This window comes from Oncorhynchus tshawytscha, linkage group LG28, assembly GCF_018296145.1.
Source record: "Oncorhynchus tshawytscha isolate Ot180627B linkage group LG28, Otsh_v2.0, whole genome shotgun sequence".
Classification (NCBI taxonomy): domain Eukaryota; kingdom Metazoa; phylum Chordata; class Actinopteri; order Salmoniformes; family Salmonidae; genus Oncorhynchus; species Oncorhynchus tshawytscha.
Genome location: NC_056456.1, coordinates 37,796,491 through 37,821,112, shown reverse-complemented (window position 1 = coordinate 37,821,112; position 24,622 = coordinate 37,796,491). Strand labels below are relative to the sequence as shown.

The following is a 24,622-nucleotide window of genomic DNA, read 5'->3' as shown; positions in this document are numbered from 1 at the left end:
CTCTAAAACAATGTTGGTGGCTTATGGAAGAGAAATTAATATTAAAATTATCTGGCAACAGCTCTGGTTGACATTCCTGCAGTCAACATGCCAATTGCACACTCCCTCAAAACTTCATCTGTGGCATTGTGTTGTGTAACAAAACTGCACATTTTAGAGTGGCCTTTTGTCTCCAAAACAAGGTTGCACCTCTTATGATCATGCCATTTAAATCAGCTTCTTGATATGCTACACCTGTCAGGCGGGATGGATTATCTTGGCAAAAGGAGAAATGCTCACTAATAGGGGGACGTAAACAACATGAGAGAAATAAGATGTGCGTCAAGAACTTTTCTGGGATCTTTTATTTCAGCTCATGAATCATGGGACCAACACTTTACATGTTGCATTTATATTTTTGCTCAGTATATAAATTGTCATGTTCACACTGCATCAAACTTTTTTTTTTTTTTTAAACAATAGAGCAAAATAAAAAAATGTACACATTAGATAACCCTTACAGTGAGAGTTTGAGCGACAATAACAAGGCTGTCTTGGCTGATCATTGATAATATTCCGTATGTCCAACGGCACACACCAATAACAACAAAAACAGAACAACGACAGACACGACTACGTAGCATTGCACTGCGGTGGCATAAATATGGATAGCTTTTGGCGTTCATGAACATTGCTGGAGAAGTGTTCACCAATATTTGTATTACTTTTAAAGCTCTGAATATTTTTTTTTTTTTTGCATTTGATGATTACAAGCAGCACTGAGGTACGTAATGATGTGATGCAGACCTGCCAACCTTCATTTGTAGGAGTACCACTCCAGCGCAGCGGTAGCACCCCCGGCGGCCTTGTAGACCCCACAACAGCGTACATGCGACACCCCCGTGATTGTTTTGCAGAAGACTGCCTCAGTAGGAATGGTATGCTACAGACTTTTTTTTGAGTACATGGTAATTGGCTGCTCTTCAGTAGCTAACTAGAAATATGTTTCAAATGTACAATCATGCTCTCCCTAGGATTTTCTGACAATGTGGTGTTGCTGTAGGCCTAAGGTTGGGTGGAGAGGGGGTCCGGGAGGGGGCAGTCAACTTCCCCCTCAAGAAGTTGACTACTAATGGCCACTTCCTGAAACTTAAGAGTCTTAAATTATATCAAACAATGTACCCAACATCGTTTGATCCTAAATTAAATGGAGGTGGTCTCAACGACAATGTAATCACTGCCAAAGGGGATTCTAACATGTATTGACTCAGGGGTGTGAATACTTACGTAATTAGATATTTCTGTATTTCATTTGCTAACATTCAAAAAAATATCTATATTAAAAAAAAAAAAATATTGTGCCAACCAACTAGAAGCATATGTTAGGGTTAATTTTCAAACCAGCGTACTTCTACCTCAGATTGCGTGCATGGTACGCAAAATGCGTGCAGGTTGGCAGGTCTCAGTGATGCATAACTTTGTTTGTTTCCCCCCAGTGTGTACAGTGAGTACAGTATGCCGTGTGTGTATGAGGTATCTTTCTGTCGTCTTTATTCAGTGCGTTTACTTTTTCATTTTCCTGTTCTAACCTTGGTTTCAGTTGCATGTTTTTAAAATCACTCACCCATCGCCCTGGTCAGTTTTTTCGGTAAGAATACAAATTGGATAGACATGTGATCCTCACATATTTCAATCAGTTTGAGTTTGACTCCACTTCACAGAAGTAAAGATTAATGGGGGGGGGGGTTGCAAGCATCATTTCTTTATTTCCTGAACATAATTTGTTCTTCTACATTTCATGTTACTACTAGAGTATTTCAGTCATTTTGTCATCTACTCAAAATCTACACAGCAACCTTGGCTTTGACATCTCATGTACAATCCTCTTGTCCAAACCAGGAAACAACCCCAAGCTACACTTCTGTGAACGTTCTTTGCAAAGCCAGACCGATTCTACATGTATTTTTTTCCGGTCATTGAAGTAATCCATAGTTAAACACTGGCCGGGTTGTAACACTGGCCGGGTTGTAACACTGGCCGGGTTGTAACACTGGCTGTGGGTTGTGAAGTATACAAAAACTTAAGTCTCCCCCTCCCACTCTTCTAAAGACCCACTCATCATGCCTTATACTCAAGGGGGCTTTAAGGCATGAAGATCAAGGGCAGTGCTCCCATCCAACCCCTGGAAAAGAGCACTGTAGTCAGTCTCTCTGGGGCGTGTTCAGGCTGGGTGGAGGTATAGAACATCTAGACAGAAATGTACTTTGTAAAAGGATGTGAGCAGAGTGGAGGAAGGAGGAGAACGTGCGTAATTTGGCTGGAGCGAACAGAGGATCTAAAAACAAATATATATTTTTTTAAATGGCCGGGGCCTTCTCTCTCTCTCCCCAATTTTGCTCCGGTACCACTCAGCCACGAGCTCTGGGCAACATTTAAATGTCCTTCACCACTTTTATTTTAAATTAGGCCTATTCTTGTGTATTTATTTAGCCTCCCTCCACTACTAATCCTCGGAGATGTTGATATGAGTCGACTAAGAAATAGTTCACAGCCTGTGTAATTGATGGCAAGACAACGAATGAGCTCACGTAGCAGCAACAGAGACGTTTAGATATCCATTTAAGTGTTAAAAGTTGTCCATCAACTGTAAAATGTGAGCACTACAGAGCCACAGTTACAACTGAAGTAGCCTACCTGACCATCAAGAGATGAGAGAAACACATTTTTTTTAACACAGTGGTCTCGCATATCATCAGGTCGGTCCTTGTTCAGTATCCTTTGCCCTGTTGTTGAAAAGTTGAAGCTTCTTGAAGTCTACTTCAAAACAAAAATGGTACATAGTCACAAAAGTAGATGGGGTTGTAACTTAAAATATTGTTTTAAACTAAACAAATGCAGCGAATTTGGAGCGTCAATTTTTTGGGGGGGGGTGGAGTGGGAGAACGTATAATGATCGCCAGAGTGGTGACCCCGCTCTGTGAGCGATGAGTGGGATTTCCAACTGCTCAAATATTCTGGTGGTGAACAGATATGCTTATTCCTCCATGTTGAATAGGGAATACATAGCTTTATTAATGACAGGTTAAATCACACACACAAGATTTGGCGGCAAAACTTTTTGGCTCAGATTTATTTTTATTATGACGGATTTGTTTGTCAAAATCAATTTTGAGGGCCAGAAACAGGTAAGTTATATAAAATAAAATAAATTGGTCTATTATATTTTCTACATAGTTTTTAGTTTTAGATGTGTGTCCTAGTGTCTTCTTTATCCAAAATAATAACCCCCCCCTCAACAGAATGTGATATATTTTGTTTATACTCTAACCATGACAGAACTTTTAACTTTTATGACATTTTTATCTGCAACATTCAGAATGTTTCATCTCGCTGAATACACCCCAGACCATTGCAAAGGATGCAACTGACCAATCAGAGGGATCCTGGGCATGGTTCAGTCAGGTAACGTTTAGGTGGGGTTTTTACTGACATCCTTCCACCAACCTGTTCTAATCTCAGTACAGCCTCATACTAAAAACGACCATCGGTGAGGTTAAGCAGTCCCCGTTTAGAAGGGCATCCCTCCGGAGATCTGTCGGGCCACCTGTTCCTCTGTGCTTTCCTCCTTGTCTCGCTCCTTGTTCCAGTCCTTGAGGCCCTCAGGCAGGGATGTGTCCTCATCCATGCCCCCCGTGCCCTCCACAAACTCCTCGTAGGTGGACTTCTCAGCGAACGGCCGCAGCCCCAGGAGCTCCACCATGTCCTTCTTGTCCAGCACCTCCTTCTCCAGCAGACGCTGCGCCACCTGACCAGGTAACCGTTGAAGGTAAATTTATTATCACATTTGGCTTAAGTTTTACTTGTGTGTCTGTGTGAGAGACAGTGTAAGCCTACGAGTGTTTTTATGTCCTACCACCACACGTACCTTCTCCACATCGCCTTTCTTCTCAGCCAGTAGGGTGTGGGTACGCTCGTACGCCTCTCGGATGAGATTGCGTACCTCCGTGTCGATGAGGCGCGCCGTGGCCTCGCTGTAGGGCTTCTCAAGGGTCATCTCGCCCTGCCGGGGCAAGTCGAAGGACACCTGTCCCACCTTGTCATTCATGCCAAACTGCACGATCTGTAAAAAATAATTTTCAATATATTCAATTAATTAAACATATATCTATATCTATATCTATATCTATATCTAATATTATTGGAATGTCCTAATACAACAGACTGAGATTTTCAATATATTCAATTATATCTATATATATATCTATTAAACATATATCTATATATATATCTATATAAAATGTGTGCAGGCACCATGGTCTGGGTTCATGTTCACAACCCAAAAGACCAGGGTTGGTGGACCATTCTTGACACACACATGGAAACTGTTGAGCGTGAAAACCCCAGTAACGTTGCAGTTCTTCCCACTCTCAAACCGGTGCACCTGACACCTACTACCATACCCTGTTCAAAGGCACTTCAATATATTGTCTTGCCCAGTCACCCTCTGAATGGCACACATACACATATAATCCTTCTTTAACCGGTCTCCCCCTCTTCATCTACACTGATTGAAGTGGATTTAACAAGTGACGTCAATAAGAGATCCCAGCTTTTCACCTGGTCAGTCTATATCATGGAAAGACCAGGTGTTCCTAATATTTTGTACACTCAGTGTATGCTTCTCCCCACCGGAAACTTGAGGTCCATCCTCATGTCCTCCCCTCTCACAGACTCTCCCACTTGAATGTATCTCTCTCATTACCGCCTCAATAAAATGCAAAATGTCACATGATAATCCAGTCTACTTCAACAAAAATAACTGGAATGTGACACACACCTTCATGAGATTAGTACAACCGTCTTACCCAATCATAAACCCATTGTGCCCTGTGAAACACAAAGAAAAACACCAATAAAAATGCTAATAAATCTGGTGGGGACGAACGGGGACGGACAGACCTGGGCGTATGCACTCTGGGTGACCTTCCGGAGGTCGTCCTGGGCCCCCGTGGTGATGCGACCGAAGAAGATCTCCTCAGACACGCGGCCACCCAGCGTCATGCACATCCTGTCCAGCAGCTGCTCCTTGGTGTATAGGTACTGCTCCTTTGGTAGGTACTGGGCATAGCCTAACCCTTTGCCTCTGGGGATGATAGATACCTGGAGAGAGGACAAAATGTCAGTAGTAAGTTGGGCCTGGCAGTTATTGGTCACCCAGTATTAAATCTGGCTGATACAGGCTTATTTTTTTTATACATTTTTAAGTGAACTATCCCTTTAATATCTTGCAAAGTATGCATATATTCTCTAGAGCTAGTCAGACTGACGGCTTTACAAAGCCGTCAATATTAACATAACACATTTTCTAAGGATTGCATGGTAAAAACCATCCAATTCAGCAAAGCCAGCCGGTGTAGCGTAAACTATTAGTGTTTGGATCCTGGATGTCGATTGGTTGGACAACAACTCCTGCAAAATACCATGACCATGGTATTAAATGTCATAATTCCACTGTCTCGCAGCCCAGGCAGGGAATTCATCTATCTATCTACACATTATTTGGCCATACCACCATTTGGTTTGCAACAGTTGGCGGTTGTATGTAGATCTCCCTACAACCTGTGCAACAATGTACCATTTTACAAATGCAATATCTCCCATGTCAGTAGCCCAAGAAAGAACGTAAAACGAATAACCGTAAACACACAGAACTCCATTAATTAATTAACCAGCACAGTGCGGCCTATTTTATATTTATTAAATCATTATTTATTCAAGTTCTTGTCGCTCATCCTCATTGAATCTCTGCTAGCTAGGTACATGATAATGATTTGTTTAGTATAGTAACATCGCATGAATAGAATGATTAGCATTTAACGACTGGGTCAAAAGACTAGTAACCGGAAGGTTGCAAGTTCAAACCCCCGAGCTGACAAGGTACAAATCTGTCGTTCTGCTCCTGAACAGGCAGTTAACCCACTGTTCCTAGGCCGTCATTGAAAATAAGAATTTGTTCTTAACTGACTTGCCTAGTTAAATAAAAGGTTAAAAAAATAATTTAAAAAAATAGATGGGCAGGTAGAATGTTGGTAGTGACTAGGATCTACCAGTATAGATGGGCAGGTAGAATGTTGGTAGTGACTAGGATCTACCAGTATAGATGGGCAGGTAGAATGTTGGTAGTGACTAGGATCTACCAGTATAGATGGGCAGGTAGAATGTTGGTAGTGACTAGGATCTACCAGTATAGATGGGCAGGTAGAATGTTGGTAGTGACTAGGATCTACCTTGAGCAGAGGGTCAGCGTGCTCCAGGTACCAGCCTGCCACAGCGTGCCCTGCCTCGTGGTAAGCTACAGTCTTTTTCTCCTCAGGTTGCAGGACCTGAGTCTTCTTCTCCAGACCTGTACATTCAACAACAGAAAGTAGTTGACATACCTGTGTGACCATCGAAACAATCTGCATGACAAAGAAGGTACCAAATTCATATGGAAAGGTTGAATGAAGGAGGTAGAACAGAAGGGGTGAGTAATCAATGATGTTTGATCTTTGTTGCTGTGGAAAAAGTCCAGTCGATGTATCAAGCCACACTAGTTCAATTAGATCATATAGATTAGAATACATTATACTTTCAGTTGAATACATTTCAGGTGAAATGTAATAAATCACATTACAATTGACAGAGAAGTCAAATTAGAGCACCTTGCATCTCTATGGTTTGCTGGTCATGACAACACAGCTTGTAAGTAGCCAATACATGTTACACATTTTTATTTGAATTAACTTAGCAAGTCAGGCCTCCCGAGTGACGCAGTGGTCTAAGGCACTGCTTCACAGTGCTAGCTGTGCCACAAGAGATCCTGGTTCGAGTCCAGGCTCTGTTGCAGCCGGCCGCAACCGGGAGACCCACACGGCGGCACACAATTGGCCCTGCGTAGTTAGGGGAGGGTTTGGCCGGCAGGGATGTTCTTGTCCCATCGCGCTCTAGCGACTCCTGTGGTGGGCCTGGCGCACGCTGACACGGTCTAGTTGTACGGTGTTTCCTCTGACACATTGGTGCGGCTGGCTTCCGGGTTAAGTGGGCATTGTGTCAAGAAGCAGTGCGGCTTGGCTGGGTTGTGCTTCGGAAACACGCACGGCTCTTGACCTTCACCTCTCCCGAGTCCGTATGGGACTACCAATTGGATACCACAAAAAAGGGGTAAAAGTAAAAAATGATAATGCCTAGTTTAAAGAAAAAAAAAGTCAGTCAGTTAAGAACATATTCTTATTTACAATGACGGCCTAACCCCGGACGAAGCTGGGCCAATTGTGCGCCTCCCTACGGGACTCCCGATCACGGACGGTTGTGATACAGCCTGGGATCGAACCAGGGTCTGTAGTGACCCCTCTAGCACTGAGATTCAGTGGCTTAATACGGTATGTAGCAAAATCAGGATGTGTTCATTTGTGTGTGTGTCTGCTTGTGCTCACCTCCGATCACACGTTCGATGGCCTGCTCAAAGTGCTTCTGGTTGATCGAGTCCGCGAGGTGGCGAGCAGCAATCAGCGCGGCTTCATTGCACACATTGGCAATATCAGCACCTTACAAAACAGAATTAAAATTGATATTTTTTTTTTTATAGTTAAGCCTCATCCAGAGCAGTTTTCAACAAGCATATTAAAATTGAAAGGCAAAAAAATATATCTATATGAGCATTGTAAGAAAGATCTCACAAATTCATATTTTATTTTTGTATACAAATATCAATATGAAAATGTACAGGGAAAATGCAACATTATACAGTACAGTATGTATGTATGTAAGCAGCAGGGTTTTCACCAGACAAGTGAACAGGATTTAATTTTATTTATTTAACTGACATTTGAGCACTTTACTGGGCATCCATAAGCGTTGGATCTGTAATGCACGATCTAGGGCGTCCACCCACGCAGCCAGCGCAAAACAATAAACAGATAATTACCTGTCCTTAAAAACAGCCATTTTCAAAAAAACACTATTCCTTGTGTTTCAATGTGCAGCATTACAAAATGTACAGCCTATTGTGTTATTGTTTTTTACTTTCCTAAAATAACAGTTGTCCACCTCACGGTTCAGCTGTGGGCTATTTGAGCGCTAAATGCAGCAGGGCATTGCATATACAGACTGTAGGATATTCATATTTAACAAATAAATATTAAAAAAAGGAAGAGAAGCTTAGGCCTAGCGCCAGAGAGAGAGAGAGATATGTCTGCGGCATGCTATGACACCAACATACATTTCATTATCCTCGTCAGACTACCGCGCCTGTTATACACATATCGGTGTACAGGAAGCTACTTCGCAAATGTTCAAAATCTGATTATTATTATTATTTTTTTAAATTATGAAGATAAGCATTATATTTTAAGATTTGGTGTAACTAAAACATTCTTCCTCACCTCAAGTTCCAACTGTCGGGGGTCAATTGGTGCGACGGTGTGCAATGCCTTCATATCATAGGACTGCAGTATAACAGGCTAATAGCCACACCTTCACAAAAGGTTCTAAACTTTATTAGGGTGAGTCAAGCCATTGTGTATAAGGAAAAATACGAGTAGGATATTATATTGCGGCGAACATTACAGTTGGAACTTAAATTTGTCCAAAGAAAATGGCTCAGATTGAAACAAAACATTTACGAACTGGTTTAATAAACCTTCACATTACCTTCAAATTATTGAACAGGCTGTACTGCAGCAATTACCAAGAAAGGCTAGTGCCTACCGTACCCAACAAATGACAGTAATATGCTAATATTCATTTTACAGCAGGCCTACTTACAGCCCATCTTAAACTAAATACGGAGCACAAAATAAAGAAAAAAACAGACTAAACTTAATTTAGCCAAGGAAAATGTCTCAACAGAATGAAACAAAACACATTGTGCATATTTAAAGACTGGTTTTAATGAATAAATAGGTCTACAATAATAAAAATGATATACAGTAATAGTAATACAAAATTAGAAATACAAAAAAAAGTTAAATTGCATCCTACCTGAATAGCGAGTTGCACGGTAGCCGTGCCAACATTCTTCCCATCAGTATTAAAAACGTATCTTTAAGGAAATTCCCCTTGTAGGCTTTTCACTGTAGGCATACTCTAATTTTCGTTTTACTTCAATGAAAAGGGCATCACATCCTCTTACATCAACAGAAGCCCAAGACTCCAATCTTGCTCTCTCAGCAGCATGCCCCTAAGTCAGCGCGCAAGGAGTGAGAGGAAAGTGCTCAAGCGAGCAATAGGGATGCATGATTGGGGCGGCAGGGTAGCCTAGTGGTTAGAGACTAGTGGGACTAGTAACCGAAAGGTTGCAAGTTCGAATCCCCGAGCTGACAAGGTACAAATCTGTCGTTCTGCCCCTGAACAAGCAGTTAACCCACTGTTCCTAGGCAGTCATTGAAAATAAGAATTTGTTCTTAACTGACTTGCCTAGTAAAATAAAAGGTCAAATAAAAAATAAAATAAATGATATGCAACATTTCGCCTGCTACAATTTCATTTATCGGCTTTTAAAAGATGTACCGTGCAGAAATCGCTTCGCCATTTCCTGGTTGCTAAAATTCTAATAGTTCACCTAATTTCAGTTCAAGTTTTAAACAATAATAAAAGCAACTACAGTGTAGAGAATCATTGTACCCCTGTGAAAAATATTTTCCATAACCAAAAATATTGTATTTTCAGCTAGTGCACAAATCCGAAAGTTTAAAAAAAAATAAACTTAAGCACAGTAATAGTGCACATAGAACAGATCTACCACTTCTTAGACTTGATTTCAATGAGAATGACAGATCTACAAGTCAAATTTCTATGTGGATTTGATCAGGTCACCCAAAAAGTGACATATTGTAGCTTTAAATATTTTTTTTAATGGGCAAACGTTAGCTTACCAGTTAACTTAAACCCTGGTATGCAGTATATGACATAATGAATATGGTTTGTCAACAATATGTTAACAGTTTGATCATTGTAACTAGGCCTATAAACCCAATGATGGCAGTTCTGACACCATTGTCTAGGATGGCATCCCCAGTGTGCCTCAAAAACCTACCTGAGAAGCCTGGGGTGAGGGCAGCCATTTTCCTGGCGAGAGCTTCTTTGTCCATCTCTGCATCCATTTTCAAAGGCCTCAAGTGCACTTTAAATATGGACGATCGGCCTTTAATGTCCGGATGACCTGCGAAAAACAATGACAAGGAAAATGTTTAAAAGCTTTTCCACAGTTTCCTATCTTGGTCAGTCATTCCTTTTAGCATCAACTATTGGTTGACCAATTACTACTTAAAACGAAACAAATTTCAGGCTTCTGAATAGGTATGTGACATGTTGTGGTAATAGCTTCACTATTACATGGTGGTTCATGAACAGATAACCATAGTACAACTTTAATTTTCCTTTATTACAGTGGATTCATATTTTCTTTTCTTTTTTACCATATCCAACAACTACATTAAACCAGAACAGGACGAAACCCAAGCAGTACGGGGGCATATGATGAAATAAAAATATGGGCTCGTACCAATGTAAATCTGTCTGTCAAAGCGTCCGGGCCTCATCAGTGCAGGGTCCAGGATGTCAGGTCTATTAGTACCTGCTAGCACTACTACATTGGTTGCCGTGTTGAACCCTGGAAAGAGAGAAAAATGGTAGGTGACAGTGTCATATGGATTCTGTTTATATCAAGTGTTTCTTATTCCTGGTCGACCCCCAAAAGGGGGGGTGCATATTTTATTTTTTAACCCTAGCGACACACAAACCTGATTCCATTAGCAGTGTTTCCCCTATATTCATATAGCAATAGCGGGCCTAGCTCTTGTCAGTAGCTAGGTTCCCATCCAACTGGTGACAGAATATTCTAAAAATCATTAAGAAAATTTCAATTTTCCCACCAGTGGTGTGCTTCCAAACAGACACCAATCTGTAGATGTACATAAAAGTATGTAGGATAAACCTATATATTTATTTTTTACAAGATCTTAGAGAACTAACAAAAATACTTTGAGAGTGAATCAAATAATTTGGCAAGGGGGCCCCCAGTTATTTCGTTATAATGTTTGAGTCACGCGTATGAACAAAGATAATTGCAGGAAAGTAGCTTTAAAAATGCCATTACATTCTCCCAGCCCCATGAAAAGATGTGTTGAATTGCAGGAAATCAGCATTAAACCGCAAAATGTCTCTGTGGCCAAGAAGGTGGCCAATAAAAACATAGGTTGGAGAATGTGCAATTGGCCACGCCCAATACCAGGGGAAACACCGAATCAACTATCAAACCTTTGATTAGTGGAATCGGGTGTGTAAGTGCTAGGGCAAAAACTAAAAACAATGTGGACCCCTTTGGGTCTACAGGACCAGGATTAAGAAACACTCATCTAAATTATAATTTCAATCAGTAGCCAGCCAGCCAAGTTAGCCAGTCAGCCAGCTCAGGTAGCCAGCTCAGGTAGCATGGTTTGATGCCATTTTACTGCGCTCCCTGTCCAATGTCTACAACTCCATTCATATGAAACAACAGCCTACATGTTGGTTGATCATTGTAGCCAACTTAATTCCGTCATTTTAATTCCATTCTTGCATTGAATAAAATCTCCCCACTTCACTTCCTATTTTCTCTTTCAGAAAAAATTAATACTCTCCCAAGTAATTGAATACTAAAGTATGTTTGGATATTCGAATAACCGTGTCCATCCCTACTGCGGTGGCCTGTGTAGAGACAGACCTCGCAAAATGAGTGGACTACGTATTTTGCTGGGGCATTCATTGCCCCATTCATTGCAAAATATTGGCTGGATTTGATGAACTACACTTTTTTTTTTGCCTCGAGCCTTCGTTAATTTGACCCTGAGCGATACACACCATCCATCTCGACCAGCAGCTGATTGAGGGTGTTTTCCTGCTCGCTCTGGCCACCAAAGTTCCCTCTGCCTCGCTTGCGCCCTACTGCGTCAATCTCGTCAATGAAGAGGATACAAGGGGCATTCTTACGGGCCATGACAAACAGATCTCGAACCTGGAAAGCACAAAGCAGGGAGAGAATAAAACCCAGAGTACATTAGGCTTGGATGGTACACCGTATACCGAGGTATTTGGAATTAGCCACAGGATGGTTTTTCAATACTGCTGAAACTATTTCTATAAAGTTTAATAAATCTCAATATTTGGAGCTACTTTTTTATTAGGTAAATACCTGCAGTCAACTTGTGCAATACGTTAGGAGATAATAATAAAAAAATTAAAAAATATTTAAAAAATCTGCTTCTTTTATTTTATTTTTTACCTTTATTTAACTAGGCAAGTCAGTTAAGAACAAATTCTTATTTTCAATGACGGCCTAGGAACAGTGGGTGAACTGCCTGTTCAGGGGCAGAACGACAGATTTGTACCTTGTCAGCTCGGGGGTTTGAACTTGCAACCTTCCGGTTACTAGTCCAACACTCTAACCACTAGGATACCCTGCCGCCCCTGCTGCTTTCTTCATTTCACCTGCCACATTATGAAGCTGACCGGTTGTCCCCAGTCACTTGTTTGCAAGTACACCACGACGAGAGACCAGAGTCTTGGAAGTCCCTCACCATTGTGCAGCACGCACTAAGTTATCTAGTTACAGAATAGAATTCACAACTAAATGTTTGCCAGCTAGATACATCTTAGAACTAATAAGTTAAACTTTCTAAAAATGTGCTAGATGCTCTGCAGTTGTGCATTTGGTTTGCCAACTTAATACCTAGTTATCTAGCTAAGCGTTTAGCTTCCTGCAATCAAGCTCCTCTATTGGTAACAGCAGAGAAACCCCTCCTGAATCAAGAGCCATACTGTCTAATATTTGTTTTGTGCATGCAGAAAAACGTTTAAAAAAAATGTTGTTACTTGTTTAACTTTATGAGCTGGGATGTCTGTCCTGCAAATAGTTTGCAAGACACTATATGAAATGTTCACATGCGTTTGTTAGCATTTAACTAGCATTCGCTATGGTATTTTACATGTACTTGTTTGCATTGCTAACCTTCGGATAAAAAAAATATAAAAAGATTGCCCCTTGTGTTCAGTGCCGGTATCACCCAATACTGGGACGGTATAAAGGTCGGTATGCAGGTATGACAATCTGGATACCGCGTAAGCCCATCACTGATATTGCTTTGAAACTGGAGTCCTGCTTCAGAAATCTTCCAATCGAGAGCAAGACGCAACTGTCAAGAATTGTGAGTATGAACATTAGGACATGGCTCCCCTTGGCACTACCGGGCGGGGTGAGGCACTACCGGGCAGGGTGAGGCACTACCGGGCAGTGTGAGGCACTACCGGGCAGTGTGAGGCACTACCGGGCAGGGTGAGGCACTGGGCAGGGTGAGGCACTACCGGGCAGTGTGAGGCACTACCGGGCAGGGTGAGGCACTACCGGGCAGGGTGAGGCACTACCGGGCAGGGTGAGGCACTACCGGGCAGGGCAGGGTGAGGCACTACCGGGCAGGGCAGGGGGCACTACACTACCGGGCAGTGGGCACTACCGGGCAGTGTGAGGCACTACCGGGCAGGGTGAGGCACTACCGGGCAGGGTGAGGCACTACTGGGCGGGGCTCGACAGGTAGATGTGAAAGAATTGGATGTCTGTTCTTTCCCTTTGTCAGGTGGACATTCAAATGAAAGAGCGTTGGAACACAGTTAAGCTTTGATGAAAAAAAAAATAATAAGTTGACATGGTGAAATGAACAATACATTATGCAATCAATCAGAAATGTACATGAACCTAAAGTATACTGACACCAATATCCACAGTGTTGTCACTCACCCTGGCGGGGCCCACGCCCACAAACATTTCCAGGAACTCTGAGCCATTTACGGTGATAAAGGGGACGTCGGCCTCTCCGGCGGTGGCCTTGGCCAGCAGGGTCTTCCCTGTGCCAGGGGGTCCCGTCAGGATGGCCCCCTGTGACATAGAAGAGTATGACTTTGGTGGTGTTCCAGGATGTCGGTTTTGCAGTCATGCTGTGCATCCCAGAAGACTGCTATAACATATCGACCCTCTGGAACATGCTCATTGCTTACTTACTCCTAGAAATAACCCCCTGCCCCTATCCCCTGATGATATCAAAAACTTATTTTTAATATGTATAGGCAATATGGTGGTAGCTCCACCTTGCCCTATGATAGGCTAAGTGGAATTTTCACATATTGTTTATCCTTATAAGCAAAGTTCTCTCCTGCTGGCTCACCTTGGGGATCTTGGCACCCAGGTCCTGGTACTGCTTGGGGTTCTTGAGGAAGTTGACAAACTCCATGATCTCCAGCTTGGCCTCCTCACAGCCTGCCACGTCCTTGAACTTCACGTCGATCTCATCGCGCAACACCTTGGCCGTTGTCTCGCTGACACTGAATAGTCCTCCCATGCCCCGGCCGCCCGGTCGGCCAGCTCCTGCTGGCCCCCGTCGCAGCATGAAGAGCAGGAAGCCGATGATGAGCACGGTGGGCAGCATGCTGAGCAGGAACGACCTGAGGGGAGAAGAGAGATGTGCTACTGGGATTAGAGCTGGGCCGTGTTCCTAACGGAAGCTTTAAAAGCTCTGACGAAGGCCGTGAGGCCGAAACGTAAGCTCATTAAATATCAGCGATACTATCAAGAGCAGTGTGCGGTTTCCTTTTTCCTTCATCTTGTTCAATTGTTGCCATGCACCTGCAAATTAGATTGCTCAGATGTGCGAATGCCTTTTGAATTTTCCCGACGGTAAAGGAAAAAGGAGCATTTCTTATTAAGGTGATCTCTTCCCATTTCAGTCCATTTGGTGTCCAACTTACCCGTCGCTTTCAGCGGAGTACACCACTGGCAGACGGTTCTCCCCCTCGATACCCATCTCATACTGAGCTGTCTCTAGGTTCCGCTCAAACGTGTCCACGCTGCCGATGTTGAACCACACGTATTGCTGGGTACCAAAATATAAACCACTCATTACTACCTTTGTTCTAACAAGTGAGGAAGAAAACGCATGCATAAAATAAAAAAATAAAAATATATATATATACACAAATATGTAACTTACTCCATCAACTGGAGTCTTTCCGGGTGTAAATACCACTTTCACATAGCGCTTGTTTATTACTTCCAATCTGTCAACCTAGAGAAAAAAAGAAAGATCCAAATTCAAGTCCCCGAATGTGAGATGGTCAACAGCAGTGGACAAATCATCAGATTCACACCATACATCAAGCAAACGAACATCTAACCTCGAGCCTTAACACACGATTTTATATTGTTAAAAATTACACACCATTTTCCTATCAATGATACTAATAGAATACTTACGACGTCTTTCGAGAGGTAGTTATTGACAAAGTCTTTCCAAGTGACCTCTCTCCCGCCTTCCCGTAAAAAAAAGAAATATGTAACCATGGTCCAAAATGCAGCCCCACTCAGGAAGTACATACGGAACTCCTTATCGTCCCATGGCACGTCACCCTAAGGATAAACACGTTGCGGAAGAATTTGAAATAACAACCGATTTCATTGTATCATTTTTTCTCATTTGCTCTGTTTGTACTGTGCACTATATTGTTGTTATGGGATTTTTATGAATAATGACTAAATGATGTATACATTTAACCTATAACTAATCAGAACACTACTATGTTACTGTATGGATGTATGAATCTTATTATAATCATAATACAGAATATAATGTGTGCAGTTTTAGTCAAGAATTAGAACAAGGACTTTCTGTTCCGTGTTAGAAACTAATGGAGCTATCGTCAGACCAGCTGGAATGCTGTGTTCCTTACAGGACATTCTGTCTCTACCCGTTGAGGGGAGAGACCATGGGCTTGTCGTAGACTGTTTAACAGGTGGCAGACAATGTGCGAAGGCTTGTGAACTGTATTGCCATTTTGTCCGAGAGGAGGAGAGACATATGACGAAATGTGAGGTATATAAACTAATGTACATGGTATTATGAGGAGAGCTCTCGGAAAATAAACGCTACTGATTAATTTTCAGACTCGTCTCTGTCCATTTTATGCAAATAAGTATCTTACAAATTCTTAGAAACGGACAGAGTGTTTTAATTGAATTGGTTAATGAACATATCGGAGTTAAATTCCTCTAACAATTGTCTTGTTGGGTTTTGTTTACAACAGTTTAGCATTGACATGATGCTAACAGTAGTGCAAAAATAATGGTATGGTTAGCTCCAAATACCCAGATCATTAAGTGAACTTCCGACCAGGTTTCAGGTGTCGATTCTCACCTTTTGTAGCCGGCTATACCAATGGGACTCATCCTTCCTGCCTCCCCTTTTTCCTCCTCCGCCTGAGGCACCACCTCCTCCTCCTCCACTAGATCTACCAGTGGCCTTCTGTGCATTGGTAGTTGGCTTGGCCTCTGAGAAGGCAGATAGACACATCAGTTTTCAGCCTAAAACCGAAGTCAACCCTCTGTTTAGAACATGGAATTGGTGTAGTGCAGAAGTAAACAGAGGCTTCCATAGGTATCATTTACATGATGACATACCTCATCTAAATACTGGAAAAGTGAACATTTTGTTAATCAACACATACAGTGCATTTGGGAAAGAATTCAGACCCCCTTGACTTTTTCACCATCTTGTTACGTTACAGCCTTATTCTAAAATGGATTCAATTGTTTTTTCCCCCCACAATCTACACACAATACCACATAATGACAAAGCAAAAATAGGTGTTTAGAAAATGTATAACAATTCAATAAAAAAATATCACTTTGACATGATGTCATTTACAAAATAGCCTCCAATACCCTACTCAACAAATTGGATGCAGTCTATCACAGTGCAATCCGTTTTGTCACCAAAGCCCCATATACTACCCACCATTGCGACCTGTACGTTCTCGTTGGCTGGCCCTCGCTTCATACTCGTCGCCAAACCCACTGGCTCCATGTCATCTACAAGACCCTGCTAGGTAAAGTCCCCCCTTATCTCAGCTCGCTGGTCACCATAGCATCTCCCACCTGTAGCACACGCTCCAGCAGGTATATCTCTCTAGTCACCCCCAAAACCAATTCTTTCTTTGGCCGCCTCTCCTTCCAGTTCTCTGCTGCCAATGACTGGAACGAACTACAAAAATCTCTGAAACTGGAAACACTTATCTCCCTCACTAGCTTTAAGCACCAACTGTCAGAGCAGCTCACAGATTACTGCACCTGTACATAGCCCACTTGCTTACCTGGTTAAATAAAGGTGATCTGGCCTACCTGGTTAAATAAAGGTGAACTGGCCTACCTGGTTAAATAAAGGTGATCAGCGATTACACCCTTGAGTTTCTCCCATTCTTCTCTGCAGATCCTCTCAAGCTCTGTCAGGTTGGAGGGGGAGTGTCGCTGCACAGCTATTTTCAGGTCTCTCCAGAGATGTTTTGATCGGGCTCTCGATGGGCCACTCAAGGACAGACTTGTCCGGAAGCCACTCCTGCATTGTCTTGGCTGTATGCTTAGGGTCGTTGTTCTGTTGGAAAGTGAACCTTCGCCCCCAGTCTGTGGTCCTGAACACTCCGGAGCAGGTTTTCATAAAGGACCTCTCTGTACTTTCCCTCGACCTTGACTAGTCTCCCAGTCCCTGCCGCTGAAAAACATTCCCACAGCGTGATGCTGCCGTAAGGATGCTTCACCGTAGGGATGGTGCCATGTTTCCTCCAGATGTGACGCTTGGCATTCAGGCCAAAGACTTTAATCTTGATTTCATCAGACCAGAGAATCTTGTTTCTCATGGTCTGAGAGTCTTTAGGTGCCATTTGGCAAACTCCAAGCGGACTGTCATGTGCCTTTTACTGAGGAGTGACTTCCGTCTGGCCACTCTACCATAAAGGCCTGATTGGTGGAGTGCTGCAGAGATGGTTGTCCTTCTGGAAGGTTCTCCCATCTCCACAGAGGAACTCTGGAGCTCTGTCAGAGTGACCATTGGGTTCTTGGTCACCTCCCGGAACTCTGGAGCTCTGTCAGAGTGACCATCAGGTTCTTGGTCAACAGCCTGATCAAGGCCCTTCTCCCCAAATTGCTCAGTTTGGCCAGGCAGCCAGCTCTAAGAAGAGTGTTGGTGGTTCCAAACTTTCATTTAAGAATGGAGGACACTGTTCTTGGGGACCTTCAATGCTGCAGAAATGTTTAGATAAACCACCCCCAGATTTGCTCTGACATTCACTGTCAACTGTGGAACTTTATACAGACAGGTGTGCCTTTCCAAATCATGTCCAATCAATTGAATGTACCACAGGAGGAGTCCAATGAAGTTGTAGAAACATCTCAAGGATGATCAATGCAAACAGGATGCACCAGAGCTCAATTGAGTCTCATAGCAAAGGGTCTGAATACATTAATACATGTGCAAAAAGGTCTAAAAACCTGTTTTCGCTTTGTCATTATGGGATATTGTGATGTCATTATGGGGTCTTGTGACGTCATTATGGGGTATTGTGACGTCATTATGGGGTATTGTGACATCATTATGGGGTATTGTGACATCATTATGGGGTATTGTGACATCATTCTGGGGTATTGTGACATCATTATGGGGCACTCCTCGTTTAGTGGATTTTTATGAGGATTGTTTTTTATTTAATAGATTTTAATATAAGGCTGTAACGTAACAAAATGTGGAAAAAGGGAAGGGGTCTGAATACTTTCCGAATGCACTGTAGTGTTCAGTAGGTCTTAGCCAGCTAACAACATAGGACGAGAAAGTATATTTTGTCAGTGGTTTAAATGACCTTTGGCTTCTCCACTGGTTGGGTTGGATTCACTGCTCTTCGGCGCAGTCTTCGGACCATTGGGGAAATATTTTTCAAATCCTGAAGTAAGAACACCAAACTTTAGAGCGCACAAAATCATAAATGAGCATGAAAAACTTCTCTCATTTTAATGACCCATAAATATATTATGCTTCGTTTTATAAATAATCAGAAAGAATGGGAATCTGCTAGATGAATACAGTGAACATTGAGGTACATACCTTTTGGTGGTTTGGAGCAGAGTCTTTGATAGGCACCTAACACATGTTCAAACAGAGTCCTCCTTTCAAGTACTATCTGGCTGTCTGCTTGGCTGGAGACCTTGAAAATGAAAGATGACAATCAACATAACATATGCCATTTAGCAGACGCTTTTATCCAAAGCTACTTAGTCATGTATGCATTCATTTTATGTATGGACGATCCAGGGCTTCGAACCCACAACACTGGTGTTGCAAGCGCCATGCCCCATCAACTGAGCCATACAGAACCAGAATGCTTGGGAAAAGTAATGTTGCACTAAATAAATGCACTTTTTCCTCAACTCCATCCGTGGGCACCACCGATCGATTCAAACAGCAGCACACCTTCAACTGAGTCTAGTTTTTAAGCCATTGGCGTATTTAAGTAGTAGTGTTAGAATAGTTAGAATTGAGAAACACGGGCCTCCCGAGTGGCACAGTTGTCTAAAGCACTGAATCGCAGTTGCTAGCTGTGCCACTAGAGAACCTGGTTCGATTCCAGGCTCTGTCGCAGCCGGCTGCGAGTACAAACCTCTCCCGAGTCCGTATGGGAGTTGCAGCGATGGGACAGGAATAGAGGTCGACCGATTAATCGGAATGGCTGACTAATTAGGGCCGATTTCAAGTTTTCATAACAATCGGAAATCTGTATTTTTGAGTGCTGATTTCCGATTATTATTATTTTTCTTATATATATTTTTTTTATACCTTTTATTTAACTAGGCAAGTCAGTTAAGAACACATTCTTATTTTCAATGACTGCCTAGGAACAGTGGGTTAACTGCCTTGTTCAGGGGTAGAACGACAGATTTTCACCTTGTCAGCTCAGAGGTTCCAATCTTGCAACCGCACAGTAAACTAGTCCAACGCTCTAACCATTGCACTCCACGAGTAGCCTGCCTGTTACGCGAATGTAGTAGAAGCCAAGGTAAATTGCTAGCTAGCATTTAACTTATCTTATGAAAAACAAAGGTTGTGCAATGTAACAAGAATATTTAGACTTAGGGATGCCACCCGTTAGATAAAATACCGAACGGTTCCGTATTTCACTGAAATAATAAACGTTTTGTTTTCGAAATGATAGTTTCCGGATTCGATCATATTAATGACCAAAGGCCCGTATTTCTGTGTGTTATTATGTTATAATTAAGTCTGATTTGATTGAGCAGTCTGACTGAGCAGCAGCAGGTCCGTAAGCATTCATTCAAACAGCACTTTTGGGTGTTTTGCCAGCAGCTCTTCGCAAGCACAGCGCTGTTTATGACTTCAAGCCTATCAGCCTAATGGCTGGTGTAACCAATATGAAATGGCTAGCTAGTTAGCTGGGTGTACGCTAATACTGTTTCAAACGTCACTCGCTTTTAGATTTGGAGTAGTTATTCCCCTTGTGCTGCAAGGGACACGGCTTTTGTGGAGCGATGGGTAACGATGCTTTGAGTGTGGCTGTTGTCTATGTGTTCCTGGTTCGAGCCCAGGTAGGGGCAAGGAGGGGGACGGAAGCTATACTGTTACACTGGCAATACTATAGTGCCTATAAGAACATCCAATAGTCAAAAGGTATATGAAATACAAATGGTATAGAGAGAAAAAGTCCTATAAATACTATATTAACTACAGCCTAAAACCTCTTAACTTGCAATATTGAAGTCTCATGTTAAAAGGAACCACCAACTTTCATATGTTCTCATGTTCTGAGCAAGGAACTTAAACGTTAGCTTTTTTACATGGCACATATTACTTTCTTCTCCAACACTTTGTTTTTGCATTATTTAAACCAAATTGAACATGTTTCATTATTTATTTGAAGCTAAATTGATTTTATTGATGTTTTATATTAAGTTAAAATAAGTGTTAATTCAGTATTGTTGTAATTGTCATTATTACAAATAAAGAATAGTTTTTTTTAAATCGGCTTTTTTGGTCCTCCAATAATCGGTAGACCTCTAGACAGGACTGTAACTACCAATTGGATACCATGAAATAAAATATTGCATATTTGAGAAACACTTGTCTTTACTTGAGTACTACGTATAGAAACCAAGTGCATGTGAAAACGTCATGGAATACACTTCAGAAATATTGCACCATTACATTATGTTGTTGGTGCGCCTACTGTCATTTCTCAGAGTAACACTACAACAAAAAAATAGGTAGAGATTTAAAAAACTGAAGCATCATTAGCTAGTTAAACGATAGCTCTGAAATCTTAAAAATTCCCTAAACTGTCATTTAGTTGAACAACATTCTGACTGGCTGTATTGCGTGTGCAAGCATTGCAAAATAAACGTACACATACATCTTATTCAATAATTTCATCCAAATTGCTTGCGAGCGTCTGCATAGCCAGGCGCTAAAATAAACATTGGTTTTATCAACTTGGTTCTATTTTAGACGCTCGATGCGCTGCAAGTCCTTCCTCCTCATTGTTTTTTAGGAGCATAAACCCGCTTAGGTGATTTAATTAAAGATGAACGAGGTCCAGACTCCAGTCCAGCAGGTTGCAAACACCACATAAAATAGAAAGAAGACCTTACTTGGAGAGATCACTTTTTAACTAACTGGGTTTTCCCCTTTCATCTGTGGATTAACTGTAGGAGTAGAGAACACACGATTTTGTGTGACTCAAAATGGGTTGATATTCTACAAAAGATTCAGCAAGAAAAAGGACAGTGTACATGTCAAGTAAAATAACAAGCCAATGTATATATATATATATCCCATGACAAATTAGCTAGTTAAATGTCCATGAATGTTTCATATGCTTTTCGACCTGTCCCCAAATTAAATGAATTCGTTCAGAGGTCTTTGTGATCTTTCCACCTGCGTGTCCTGATCTCATCTGGTGTGGAAGGACACAAATCACCACGCATAGTCCGTATTTTAACATTGGCGAATGCAAATAGTCACTAAACGTGTATACATAACGTTACCTAAAATAGCTAGACATGTTGTAACGTTAGTTTAACACGCGATAGTTGACTAGCTAACGTTAAATAACAATTTAATTCATCATGTAATCTCGCCCTGTGTTATCCAACCACGGCAATGTCATTCGCAGGCCTGTTACGCTAGCTAGAATGACAGGTTGTTTTGTTGGGCAAAATAAATGTTGGATTAGGACCGTATCTAGATTTTCTACAAACAAACGACATGTAAAGACTACCTATTGCCAAAACAAACTCGTAATGCCTTGTCATGCAATGAGAATCGACTGGCGCTGTTTGTTTTGATGTTGTAACGTCGTTAGCTAGATTGCAACTCACCAGTCGTGCACCGTTAACGTGAGTTGTTCTGACGTTTGGAGGCAGCAACATTTTGAATAGATTCCTGCCACCTCTTGACAAGCGGAGGTATCGGTGAGCCATTCTGACTTGTTACGTTGACACCTTGGTTATTCTAACGGATTAATTTTTTTTCATAAAGATTTATCACAAAAAAAAAAAAATAATGTTTTGAAGACTTATCTCATACATGCACTATCCCATCCGTTTACAAGAGCCGCCATTATTTTTTTCCTTCAACATGACGTAATGACGCAGCGCTTCTCTTGTTCTTTTACGGCAGACTACACCTATTTGGTTTATAGCCGCCACCTACTGTACTGGTAGTGAACGGAAGAAAAATAAAATCCATTGCGGGAAAGGAGGGTTATAATATCACCATCATATACAATACAAAAATAACATTTATTAAAAAAAAAAAAAGCCCCACCCCACTCCTTCAGTGATAAAACAAATCACATCCCTACACAGGCTCAGGGGCCTGTGTAGACAGAGCATTCATAGACAAGATTCCTTGTAATACCTCTGCTGTAAAATAAATTTAAAAAACATTCAGCCGCACTCACAATGCCTGTTTTCTCAGATTTCTTATTTGTTTGCGCTGTACAGTTTAAAACCAATGCAATAAACAATACAAAGTCCACCTTTTTTTTAACATGCATTGTGTCAGGATCCGTTTGGCGAGCAACATCTACTGAGGTCTTGCAGGAGAAAATTCACGACTATGGGTGATTTTCCAGTATCTAGACTGTTCTCCCAGAAGTAGTAAGCAGAATCAACATAAGGTTCATTAATAGACATGTCCAAGCAGAATAAAGGCTGCACTCAGTTGAACAGAGCTGGGTCAACATGGAGTTAATCACTAGACATGTAAAAACAGAACGTAAGCAGAACATGTATGCCTGTGCTGTTGTAGGCCTGAGGGAAGTCAATGCCTGGTCCTGTGACTAGCTTTAAGGCATATGATTGTATTATATATGTATGTCTGTGCCATTACAGACTAAGGGAAGCCGTTATGTAATCCTATGAGTATCATTAGACAGACACCTGCATTACGTGTGTCTTGTTTTTTGTGTGTGTCGTTGCTATGGTTACGCCACCACTATAATCTGTAAACAAGCATGAATTGAGACAGAAAGATAATGGTGGCAAGAGGCCAAGGGGTGTTAATCATCTACATAGAGGGGAGTGACCATGTGTGTTATCTGTAAGTGGAAGTGATTCAAGATTTCCACGACAGTCTCTGATTCAACTACCATGGTTTTTTCAACATTACTCCCTTCTTCCACTCTTCTGACCACCTCCGGATAGGAGACACGCTGGACTAATTCTTGCCACCTCGGTCTCCTTCAATCTAACAGGGCACTTCATGAATTCTGGTGCATGCTCCTCCCATCTACATACACTTGACATGTCCAAACAGTTTACATTTATCACACTGCAGGGGGTTTGGGCACGAAGGCTCTTACAGGATATCTCACATAACCCAAATATACGCATGTTCTTCAAAAAACAAAAGTACTGGATGGACTGGGCTTCCTCACGCCATCCACCATACGGGTCAGTCAGCCTGCACCAACCACTGGGCTTCCTCATTCCATCCACCATACATACGGGTCAGTTGTCGTGCAAAACAACCACTGCATCTATTTCTTCAGTTACATCCTTTGCACTCACTTCTAGCGCCACTCCAGAAATAACCCACTTGATAGGTGCCCTGCATCGCAGATCCACACCTGACACATTCAAATTCAATATCTTTTTCAGGTGCAAAGCACGCTCCTTCTGCTCCTTGGACATACAAAAATAAACCAAATAAACCAATTTCTTGTTATTTTCACTGACGCCACCTCATCTAACGCATCTATGATTTTCGTTGAGACTTTGAAACGGATCTCCCGGGTTTCTCTTTCGATCCAAAACTCAGACTAAAGAAGAGTCAGAACTAGGCTTGGATTTACTAGACTCCACGACCACTTTCCTTCTCTTGTTTCCTTTTTTATTTGCCACTGTAATCCATTCCTTCTCACCTGTCTCCACTCAACGCGCCAGAGAACTCCACCTCCACAACCACCACACCAGCTACTGATATAAACAAATGTATGTATGCAATCTTGTCAGGTTGATCCATGAATATATCTCAGTACACTTACAGGTACATTTTTCCTGGAGTTGCAGAGGCTTGGGGAGAAAAAAAAAATATATGTGCTGTTGTCTAGGATCAGGCCATATAACATCTTTTATCAGGATCTCCACAGAACTGGTCCAAATATGGAGCTGGAAAGTGAGGTAAGACTGTGTTGCACATACAGTATATCCAAACTATGTTATTTATCTGTTGTTTTACCAGGTAAG

The 24,622-nt window shown here is 41.9% G+C and overlaps 1 protein-coding gene across 1 annotated transcript; it reads right to left on the bottom strand.

Moving 5' to 3' along the window:
* Positions 1-403: 403 nt before the first annotated feature.
* Positions 404-22,518, bottom strand: LOC112234181 (AFG3-like protein 2). The gene is made up of 17 exons (XM_024402200.2): positions 22,250-22,518; positions 18,966-19,065; positions 18,724-18,804; positions 16,233-16,366; positions 15,296-15,448; positions 15,033-15,107; positions 14,791-14,915; positions 14,211-14,487; positions 13,787-13,924; positions 11,857-12,010; positions 10,520-10,627; positions 10,052-10,177; positions 7,452-7,562; positions 6,267-6,382; positions 4,939-5,139; positions 3,905-4,099; positions 404-3,784 (listed from the first exon to the last, which is right to left on the bottom strand). Exons 1-17 carry the CDS (start codon positions 22,349-22,351, stop codon positions 3,548-3,550), a joined length of 2,433 nt encoding a protein of 810 aa, XP_024257968.1. The 5' UTR covers positions 22,352-22,518; the 3' UTR covers positions 404-3,547.
* Between the last annotated feature and the right edge of the window lie 2,104 nt (positions 22,519-24,622).

Excerpts from the sequence above, each read along its gene's own strand:
- LOC112234181 (XM_024402200.2), bottom strand. The coding sequence starts at position 22,351 with ATGGCTCACCGATACCTCCGCTTGTCAAGAGGTGGCAGGAATCTATTC. Across the intron at positions 18,805-18,965 it reads CTGCTCCAAACCACCAAAAG|GATTTGAAAAATATTTCCCC; the intron begins GTATGTACCTCA and ends TTCTTACTTCAG. Across the intron at positions 15,108-15,295 it reads ACTACCTCTCGAAAGACGTC|GTTGACAGATTGGAAGTAAT; the intron begins GTAAGTATTCTA and ends TTTTTTCTCTAG.